Source organism: Terrapene carolina, unplaced genomic scaffold (assembly GCF_002925995.2).
Source record: "Terrapene carolina triunguis isolate 2854851 unplaced genomic scaffold, T_m_triunguis-2.0 Scaffold166, whole genome shotgun sequence".
NCBI classification, from domain to species: Eukaryota; Metazoa; Chordata; order Testudines; family Emydidae; genus Terrapene; species Terrapene triunguis.
The window spans coordinates 2,331,129-2,341,697 of record NW_020664517.1 but is presented as its reverse complement, the minus strand read 5'-3'; the positions used below and the strand labels follow the sequence as shown (position 1 = coordinate 2,341,697).

The window sequence follows — 10,569 nt, the reverse complement described above, 5'->3', positions numbered from 1 at the left end:
GGGGGGGGTTGAGCACCCCCAGGTAGAGAGGAAGTTGGCGCCTATGATCCCAAGGCTGGTGTATAGGCTGTTCAAGGGAGGCAGTTGCTCCAGTTTGCTCAATATCACTACCTGGCCAGGAGCACTCCCCGTGCCTAGTAGTTTTGGTAGACTGCCCTTGCTCCGGCTCCTGCCCTAGTCCATGCCTGTTTCACGCTAGCCATCCCCTGCTCCAGCCAGCCGCCTCGTGTTCTGACACGCCTGTGTAAATGATGAGCAGTGCAGGTGAGATCAGAATCAGGCCTGCTGACTCATCACACTTGCCACAGTATTGCATGAAATTGCCACATCGTTTCCTGGCAGGAGATTTTCTCCTCGGTTTGGGTTGGGCAAAGCCATTGGAGCTTGAGGTTTTGCAAACCTCAGACTAATTTTGGGGTTGACAGAATTAGTTTGAGTTCCTGACTCATGTTTCCTCCCCCCACCCAAATGGATATTCACTTACAAAACCAGGAACATAGGGAATCCTGTGCTGTGTATTAGTGATAGGGGAACGACTCCTCGTATCTAGGACTTCGTGGTTACCAATTTGCTGCAAACAGTAGCCACTTAATAGTGACAACAGAGCTAACCCTCAGATCCTCCTGCTCAAAAAGCACCATCCCCTAGAACTTCAGTTGCAGGAGATGCTCTATAACTATTAACAGTACAGGGCTTATGACACACAGAGGAGCAGTTCTTATTTTATACAGTTTTATATAGGAGCAATAGTGACACACAAATCACAGCCAGTTCACAATATGCTGTCTTTATTTCTTCCATTGGCTTTTTTTTCTCTCTGTACCGTTTGCTTTTTTTTAGTCTCAACATGAACCCAGCAATGTACTGGTTAGTCAAAACTTTGAGGGGTTCAAAATTCAGCAAAACTTTCTGCTGAATTGATGCAATGCAGAGGAATGTGTGTGAATCTGAGAAGGTCTGAAACGCGACTCATTGTGGGCTGATCTGCCAGACACTTAGACATGCTATAATGAGGCTCAGAGATGGATGGGCTGAGATGCCCGCGGTTTTTTCATGGATTGTCAATGTGTGTTTGTGCATTTCACACCATTGGACTGGTAAAGTTCAGTCCAACAGTGATTAATCCCTGTCTGTCTCAATGCAGCCCAGGACACTAGAGACCGGAGAGGAGCAGCATCTCTCCATCAGGTTTGACCCTTCCTACAGAAAGGATTTGAACACCCGGGTTGCAGAGGAGGTCCTGACTATCCGGTATCTGGAACACCCTCATGAGGACCAGGTCACCCTTCGGGGTGAAGTGCACTTCCCAAACCTCCACTTCCAGACTATGGATTTGGATTTCGGCTGCATCTTGAACGACACCGAGGTTGTACGTTACATCAAAATGACCAACTGCAGCCCGCTTCTCGTCAAGTACCATTGGTCCTTCCTGATGGACAACTATGAGAACCAGATAAGGTAGATGTGGCATTGCCTATTATCTATTATCCTTGGAGCTTTCCTCTTTCTTGTGTTAGTGTTTTGTTCCTTTGTGAAACCCAAGACTCTTTGCTTGGAATTGGACTGATTTGCTTTCAACTTCCTCCATTTGGAAATAGTTCCCGCTGTCTCTGCTCTGACAACCTGCCAGTCTGACTGGGCGAGGCTAGCTGCGTGAAAGCCAGATGAGGTGTTGGGAGGTTGTGCTGGGGAGGCAATATCCATCCTGCTAAACCAAGGCCACGATAGGAGTTGGCAGAGGAGCTTGCAGCTGCTTGTCTAATCGATGGACTCAATCGCAACTGAAGGCCTTTCATATCATTTGTGGGAGGTGTTAGGGCCAATGGATTCACAAAGCCCTATATCCCATAGTTCTGCCCATGCCACCAGCCTGTTCATGACAGTGCAGTGGCCCAAACTACTGACCCTCCACTCCACTGCCAACCCTGGTGCAGCCCTGGTGGGGGTGTAAGGTAGTGTGGAGGGCTTTATCAGGCCTCCTGGCCCAGTGTGGGATTCTGCCCCTAGTAGGGCTTTTTTTCTAACCTATTAAAGTGCTTATCACATGCACTGAACTGTTGTTAAAAACCACCTGTAAAGGAATAGTGAGTTCCGTAGCTCAGCCATAAATGGTCTCTGGTCAGCTATCAGGGTTGTCTGCCTGAATGTCCTTAGGGAATCAGAACTGCTCAGCTTTGTATTGAGGGTCCCCAAGCCAAGGAAAATGGGTTGATCCGTCAGAGCACTTCTGTCAATACCTGCCCAGCAGCTCTCCCCAGCTCAGCACAATACACAAATAGGGTTTGGGCAGTTATTCTAATTACAGTAGTAAATGTTTTTTTCGGACTGCCCCAGGAAACCTAACAAACTTAACCGCTGGGTATTGATGTGCTGCCATTCTGAATAACATAGACCATCAGTAAACAATTTCACTTAGGGAACTGGGGTCTGGCCCACAGGAGGGACCTTTCGGGAAGTAGGGGAGATCAGATATTGATACTTGGAGAGTTTGGGGAGTAAACTCAGCCATTGAAGTTCATGCCCCTTGCAGAATCAGGCTAGCAAGGATCCCAGGCTAGAGAAGAGTGAGAAAAGGCAGGGAAAGCAGGTGGAATACGGTGGGCTGGGGAAAAGGCATGGGCTGTTATAGCAGTGCTTGGTGGCTCCAGTCATCTCCAGGCAAATTAGATTAATGTTTAATTACAAGCTAAAGAGAGACTCTAATGTTGGTTATTGAACAGTGGTTATACATTTTAGAGTAAGGTAAGTGAGGTAAGCACATTACTGTGAAGCCAGCATGGAATTAATTTAATCTGTGACCATTCGCTGGCTGAGTGCCTAGGTAGCTGTTGTTATGTTTTAAATATCATTGCATTTTTGGAAACACAAGGCCCAAATCCGCTTCCAGGTTTTAATGACCCGTGTCCCTTTAAATCCTGTTCCATTGAGTCTGAGCCTGTGATGTGCAGAGCGCCTCCTGCTGGGTGTGGAGTGCATTCAGCTCCTACTGACTCCACAGGCAGTTGAGGGATCTGGGCACCTGGCAGGATGGGGCCCTATGCTCCAATGGGCTCTGGCTTTTTCCTTTTCTTGCTTGTTAATGCGATGGAATTTAGGAGAGCGGCTCGTTCTCTATTCTGCTCTGCGTGTTAATTAAGCAGCAATGTACTCTCTATGCGTCCCTCAGCAGACACTACATGACTCTCCATGGCAGAATTGGGGCCCCAAGTGCATCTCTGAGCTAACACCTCAAATTCCTCATTAAGTGGCCAGTCTCAGAGCATCGTCTCAGATATTTCTATTCTGCATTAAACACTATTGGTATTGTACAGGCTAAATAATCATGTGGTGCTAACTCGGCCTGACATTGTGGTAGTTAAACACCAGGTTCCATGAATTGAAATCAGTGTAGTTTAGCCATCTGTCTACCCATCCACCCATTGCCAACCACTGGCGTATTTGAGTCTCATGGAGATTAACATGTCCATTTTGGCTGGGAGAGAAGATAGTGTCTTTATTTTTATTTCCTTTGGATGGACAGGATCCTGCAATCAGATTTTTCTTCTTTTAATTCATTTGTGCCTTTTATTTTTCTTCTCCTTCCCTCTTGCTTCTCTATTACCACTCTGAACAGAGCAGCAGATAAGCAGCACATGCCAAATCATTCCTGCACTATTACCCATGGTTCCAAAGCTCAGTCCCCTTCTCTGTCTTTGCTCGCCCAGCTGCCTCTATGAGTTATTGAGCCTGGCATTTATTGTTCTGTACCTGTGTAGTTATAGATGGACCTGAAGCAAAATCCCAGATCCAAACATCCCTGACCATTGTGTTAGATCAGATCTGAATCCAGGTTTTGCAGAAGACCCCTAATAAAATACTGGGTTGAAACAAAACTCCAGAACCATACTTAGAACCTTGAACTTTATGTTAGGATGGGGCTGGGTCCAGGTTCAAATCTTGTGTTGTATTTCTTGTCAAGTTTCTCATGAATTCCCCTGGACTGTGGACAGAAGGCTGATTTGTATTCAGAAGGGGATGTCAAACTCCACAACCTCCCCACCCCCATTGTTTGGAATCCTCTATAGACTGAAGAAGCAAAACTCAAAGGATGTACATGACTTTCTTTTAAAATAACTGGCTAGATCCCTTTAAGCAGGTAGTGCTCCCTCCCTGCTTCTAACAGAGCACACACCCTGGATAGTCTCCAAACTTACCTGGTTCCTAAGGTTTCCCTTCTTTGTTAACTTAAATAACAAGCCTCAACTTTCTCCAGAGCACTGCTGTTTCTGAGGTTTATTCCTGCATGACTCCTCTGCCCCAGTATCTAGTTCCCTCTTGCCTGAGAGATACAACTTTTTTAACCACCTGATTTAGAGCTAAAAGGAACCACCAGATCTAGCTGCCAGGTGAGTCAGCAGAATGGTTCTGCATCTCTGTGTGTGGTCTTACCAGTGTCTGAATGCCATACATAGAACATCTTCCCTTTGCTGAACTGACATCTGTAGAGAACATGAACCCCTTGGCTAGAGGTCATTCTTAATGGAAAGTACCTAAGGGCCTGATCCAGTTCTTACTTCAGTTCAAAGTTTGCTGTGTTAAATATATAGGATCAAACTATGTCAGCCTTCCCTCTCCGGCTAGGATTTTCCCAGCCAATTCCTTTTAACAGAATAGGATCTTTTTTCCCTCCCTGATGGGGCTTCCTGTGGTGTGAACACCTTCCAGTAATCCTCCTTGCTCTCCCCCCATAACCTGGTGTGCCACATTACAAGGCCCTGCAATCCACATTTCAGCCTTGATGCTGGCATGAATCCTTTGTTCCTTTTTAATTTTCTTAAGGAAAAAAAAGAGAAAATATATGCAATGAAAAACAAGACAAGGCAAAAATGCAACAGTAATGGACTGACAGCCAATGAATAGAAAAATATTAACACAAGCAGCAGTAATATACATTGGAATCCACAGAATGACTTCATGGGGAAAGGACTCTGATACGGGAGAGCCTGAGATAAATGACAAGGGCATTAAATCCTTCTCACCCTTTCCCCCCATCACTGCTGTTATTTGTTATTACTTGCTCTGTTATGTCTTATTTGGACTGTAAGCTACCCCGTGGACACCTGCAATGCTGTATAAATAATACTAGTAATGAGTGGGATACGGGCAAATGAATGCAGGTAGAAATCCTGGAATAAATCTGACAACAGAATACATTCTTTAGCGGTGTTTGTCTCTCCTGTCAATGGAGGAACAGTTTGACAGATTGGTATGATAGAAAAATGGTCTTTCATTTCCTATAGATGGAGCTTCATGTAACTAAGGCTCTGGGCTTCAATCGACCTTTTCTTCTGATGTGCCAGTATGAATATCATGAATGTCAAGAGAAAAGAACAAGTGTGTCTGTACTTGTGAGTGGCTTATGAGTGTCTCTGTACTTGTGGATAGATATTAGGGAACTTGAGAAGATGTCATCAAACAGAACATATGGGCAGAGCGCAAGTCTATTGCAGCTTTGATACCAGGCTCCCCAAAGAAGATTAAAAATAAATAAAATATGAGTGCTCAAAAAGGAACCAGAGCCAGGAGCAAGTAAATCTGTGTCACTGCCGAGCTTATCTTAAGACATAAACGCAGAGAGCTCAATATTGGGAGGAGAGGGGAGGGTTATTTGCTGTTTCTCAGTGTCTTTGCAAGCCTCCCTCTCTGTTTGGGTTCATCTTCTTAATGCGGATCAGTTTGCAGTATTCCGCACCTCCTTCCTCTCCAGCGCTTTGCTGCTCTCGGAATAACTGGGATCTATGGCATGCATGTGCCATGTAGACTTATCACTGCTCCCCTTCTGTTTGAGTGTCCAGCACTATAACTGAAGTTTGCGGTCCGCTCACTCTCTAGGTACTGAGGGCCAGATTCCGATCTCAGCTACACTTGTGCAAACCTGGGGTAATTCCATCGGGTTCAGCACAACTGTGCAAAAGAGATCAAAATCTTCAGAATGATTCAGTGGGAGGTGTGACGGGTTCAGTCACAGAGATCCCCTTGGGACTGTCACCTGATGTGCTGAAATTACCTCTGATCCTGTTTTCCCTGCTAGCTTGGGACTTCCAGAACCCTGTCTTGTTGAGCCAGACACACTAGCCTGCTGCAAACACAGACCCAGGGTCAGGTCCACACTCCCAAAGCTGCAGCCTTAACTGAAAACAGCTTAGCAGGTTACCTGTCTCCAGCATAGAGTTCCCAATGGGATCCAAACCCCAAGTAAATCCGTTTTACTTTATATAAAGCTTATACAGGGTAAATAAATAAATTTATAACACTGATAGAGAGATATGCACAGCTGTTTGCTCCCCCAGGTATTAATCACTCACTCTGGGTTTATTAATAAACAAAAGTGATTTTATTAAGTATAAAAAGTAGGATTTAAGTGGTTTCAAGTAATAACAGACAGAACAAAGTAAGTCACAAAGCAAAATAAAACAAAACATGCAAGTCTAAGCCTAATACATTATGAAACTGATTACAGGTAATATCTCACCCTCAGAGATGTTCCAATAAGCTTCTTTCACAGACTAGACTCCTTCCTGGTCTGGGCCCAATCCTTTCCCCTGGTACAGTTTTTCTTAGATCCAGCAGACATCTCAGGTGGTAAGCAGGGGTTTTCTCATGACTGGCAGCCCCCTTGGTCCTGCTCCACACCTTTTTATAGCTTTGGCACAAGGCAGGAATATTTTGTCTGTGCTTGTCCCCACCCCTGCCTCATCAATGGAAAAGTACAAAGATGAAGATGGATTGCAGTATCATGTGACATGATCACATGTCACTGTAAGATTCCTACTCTCCATTCTTCCTGGAAGGTTTGCAGGTAAATAAACCATTTATAACCAATTGTCCTAGTCAGTGGGAGCCATCAAGATTCTAAACCACCACTAATGGCTCACACTTTGCATAATTACAGTAGGATCTCAGAGTTATACTTCATATTTCTAGCTTCAGATACAAGAATGATACATGCATACAAATAGGAGGAATATATTCAGTAGGTTATAACCTTTGTTATGATACCTTACAAGAGACCTTTTGCATAAAGCATATTCCAGTTACATCATATTCACACTCATAAGCATATTTCCATAAAACATATGGAGTGCAACATCACAGGGGGGGGTGTAATTTGGGGACGACTTTGAATGTGTTACTTGTTTATTCAGGGCTGAGAGCTTGGCACTGATGGGCACTGTGTTTCTCCCACCTAGATGAGTGTGGCTCATGTCATGCTTTCACATGGTTGAGTAGTAAGCAGACCATTGAATGGGGAGTGTGATGTAATTAGTACAAAGGATTTGGAGTTGTAGAAAACACACAGCTTGGATTAAAAGCGCTGCAAGTCCCATACAGGATAGAATCAGACAATTGAGGGCATCTCTTGTACATCATCCTATACCAGCAGTTGTAATGGGAGTCTCCAGTACAGAACATTGCAAGGTACCCACATCCCCCGTGGTCTGCAGTTAGCTGGTGGCAGTGACTGTGCTGCTGTTCTCTCCTTCTCCTTGTACAAGGGTTCGCCGGGGCTCGACCCTCTCCGGGGTGGAGGGGAGCCACACCAGCTCACTAAACACAGTTGATGTTGGGGAATTAGTCTGGCTGCGGGGTCTCCCTCGGCAGCCCTTGCTGTAACAGGAACAAATACTGTAAGCCCAGGCCCTGGGTCAGGGCGGGGCAACACTGGGTCAGGAGCTCAGGCCCTCAGGCAGGGCTGAGCAGAAAGTACAAACGGTTGGGAGCCCAGGCCCTGGGTCAGGGCAGGGCAGCAAAGAGTCAAAGGCTTCGGCCCTCAGGCAGGGCTGAGCAATAGCAATAGGCCCAAGCCTCCTCAGGCCTGGGAGAAGGGGAGACGGCCACCCACGGGTTGGGTGGCGGGGGGGACGCAGGCCCTCCCACTCCACTGCGTCCCAGCCCGGGGCCCTAGCAGTGGCAGAAGACCCGCTGCTGTCAGTGGGGATCCTGGTCGCAACACACTGACATGGACTCTGGCAGTGCTGCAGACAGACTAGGGTCGGCTGCCCCCGGGCTACTTCCTACCTCCCCCTCGGGTCATACCTGGGTCAGGGTGTTGTCCTCTGGGGGGTCCAGTACCATGGGTTCCTCTGGGTAGTAGGCAAGCGGGAGGCCCGGCAACTCCTCCGGGTAGCGGGCGCAGGGCAGGCCCGGCCAGTCCTGGTGGCCGCCTTGGGCCACGGAGTTTCTCAGTCACGAGCTAGGCTGGAGGCGTCTGGCCTCTCCGGTGGCTCAGGCTTTACTGAGTTCTGAGGGCGAGCCTTTATACTTGCGGGTCGCCGCCTGACCCTCTGAGGGGTGGGCTCTGAGCTCCATAGCTCCGCCCACTCCGGCATCCGGATGGGCTCTTCCCACTCCGGGGCGGTGGGGAGCCACACCGCCTCACCACACTCCTATTTTTAGATATTTAGAATGCGATGACTATGATGCCACTTAGATGTATGGTGACTTTTCTCCTCTCTTGTGCCAGTGACTACTGCAGACACTGCAAGTGATGGGAGAACCAGTTGAGCCAGAGAGAATTAGACTTTTTTTTCTTTGCTCTCTGAATGAATTTCTTAATGGTTATTTCATATTTGAAACTTCAATACAATTCCACTGCAGACTGAAATTTCCCACATGTAAATGCCGCTATCCCTGTATTAAGTAGACGGCTGTTGCTCATTCTCTGTTTATATAAGACTGAAACTCAGAGGCTGTGCTCTGCATGATTCTGACTGGGGTAACACTATTGGTTATTTATGACACAATGTTGATTTCAGCTGTTGGGAGCAGTGTGCTGTGGTATCTATCAGAGCTGAGCTCAGGCATTGGCATCGATTTAGGAATCATTGCTGTCTCTTTCCCTTCTTTTTTCTGTCTGCGCACTAACTACATGTGCTGTCGATGAAATCTCTATGGCAGGATATGGTATTTGCTTCTGTTTGCTCATTGACCTTCCCCGTTGTGTGAAGCAATGACACTGAGGGTATCCCAATCTTCCAGACCTGCCCTGTCTTATTTTCCAAGTGGTTTCTTTCCCTCTCCCCACTTCGTCTTGGTATCTCCTGCAGTATGTGCCCCAGTACTATAAATCGCGCTGAGTATTTGGTGCTGGAGAGCTACTCAGATCCTCTGGCATCATTCTGTCCAAGAATGCTGTTCCCTTCATTATTGATATTCTTTCATCTTATTCTGGTCTACTCTATTCTGGTTTCTATATCACACCTATCACTGTAAAAAGCAACAGAGGGTCCTGTGGCACCTTTAAGACTAACAGATGTATTGGAGCATAAGCTTTCGTGGGTGAATGCCCACTTCGTCGGATGGAGCATAAGCTTTCATGGGTGAATGCCCACTTCGTCGGATGCATGTCATGGGTATTCACCCACGAAAGCTTATGCTCCAATACATCTGTTAGTCTTAAAGGTGCCACAGGACTCTCTGTTGCTTTTTACAGATCCAGACTAACATGGCTACCCCTCTGATACCTATCACTGTAGTATCTGAGTGCTATTAAAGGCTTAGAGATGGGGCCAAACCATGGAATTTGGATCCAGATTTCTATAACCCTCAGTTTGGGAGTGTTTGAACCTGAGATTTTGGTTCTGATTTATGTCTAATCAAAAGTAAATACACTTTAAAAAGAAATAAGCAGTCCTGAGTGGGCAAGGTGCACCCTACAGCACCTACCATCAATGGTTTGCCATCTAAGGACTGCCTCAGCACAGCCCAGGTAGCCTGTGAGCTCAGACAGTACCATCATAGCACAAGGCGGTATGGCTGCAGATCCCTATGGATAATTGTGACTTCGAACCAATCCTCAAAGGTATTTTAGGTACCTAATTCCCATTGATTTCTATCTGAATTGGGTGCCTGAAATACTTTTGAGGATATGGGGCTTAGTTCTGTTGAGATGGGCTCAGGAATCTTATACAGTAGACCATTGAAAAATAATCTTCCTGTTGCCATCAAGTGTTCTCTTTCTTGGCTCATCCCAAGAAAGCGACACAGATGCTCCTGTGACTTACTTCTATTAACACTGTGGCTTTTCACCCCAGAGGTGGTAGCCTTTGGTGGGTGAAGTGCTCCCTGTATAGTGTGCATCTTAGTTTGTTTGTAAAGTACCTCAGGATCCTATCAGATGCTTTTAGGGCAGGTGAGAAGACTGTCACAGTCAGAGAGAATATTCACCATGAAATTCAGCCATGTGGTTCCCATTCAGAAAGGATCTACCAGTTATGTGCTGGAGCTCTGTCATCCACATATATTAATGAGGAAGCAGGAGGTGGCCCAGCTCAGAGCAGAAGTAATACCCAAATTTAGTCCAACAGGCATGCAGCATAAGGCAGAGATACTGATGGGGCTGACCAATGAAGGAATCAGCAGCACAGGGGAACACAAGCTACAAGATAACCTTTGTGACAGAGAGTAAGGGAGGAGTTAAGGCTTGCTGGCTGCTGCTTTGAGTGAGTCACCCAAAGTGACTGGTACTACGTACCAATAGCACCGGAGCAGAGAGAGCTCAATACAATACATTCAGCTTATACAAGTGCT

General features: G+C 46.3%; 1 protein-coding gene across 1 annotated transcript in view; it reads left to right on the top strand.

Moving 5' to 3' along the window:
• The window catches only part of LOC113406944 (hydrocephalus-inducing protein homolog), a 359,446-nt gene that overhangs the window by 178,024 nt on the left and 170,853 nt on the right, over nucleotides 1-10,569 (top strand). The window contains 1 exon segment of the mRNA XM_029912029.1: nucleotides 1,145-1,458. Coding sequence (XP_029767889.1) covers nucleotides 1,145-1,458 — 314 coding nt within the window.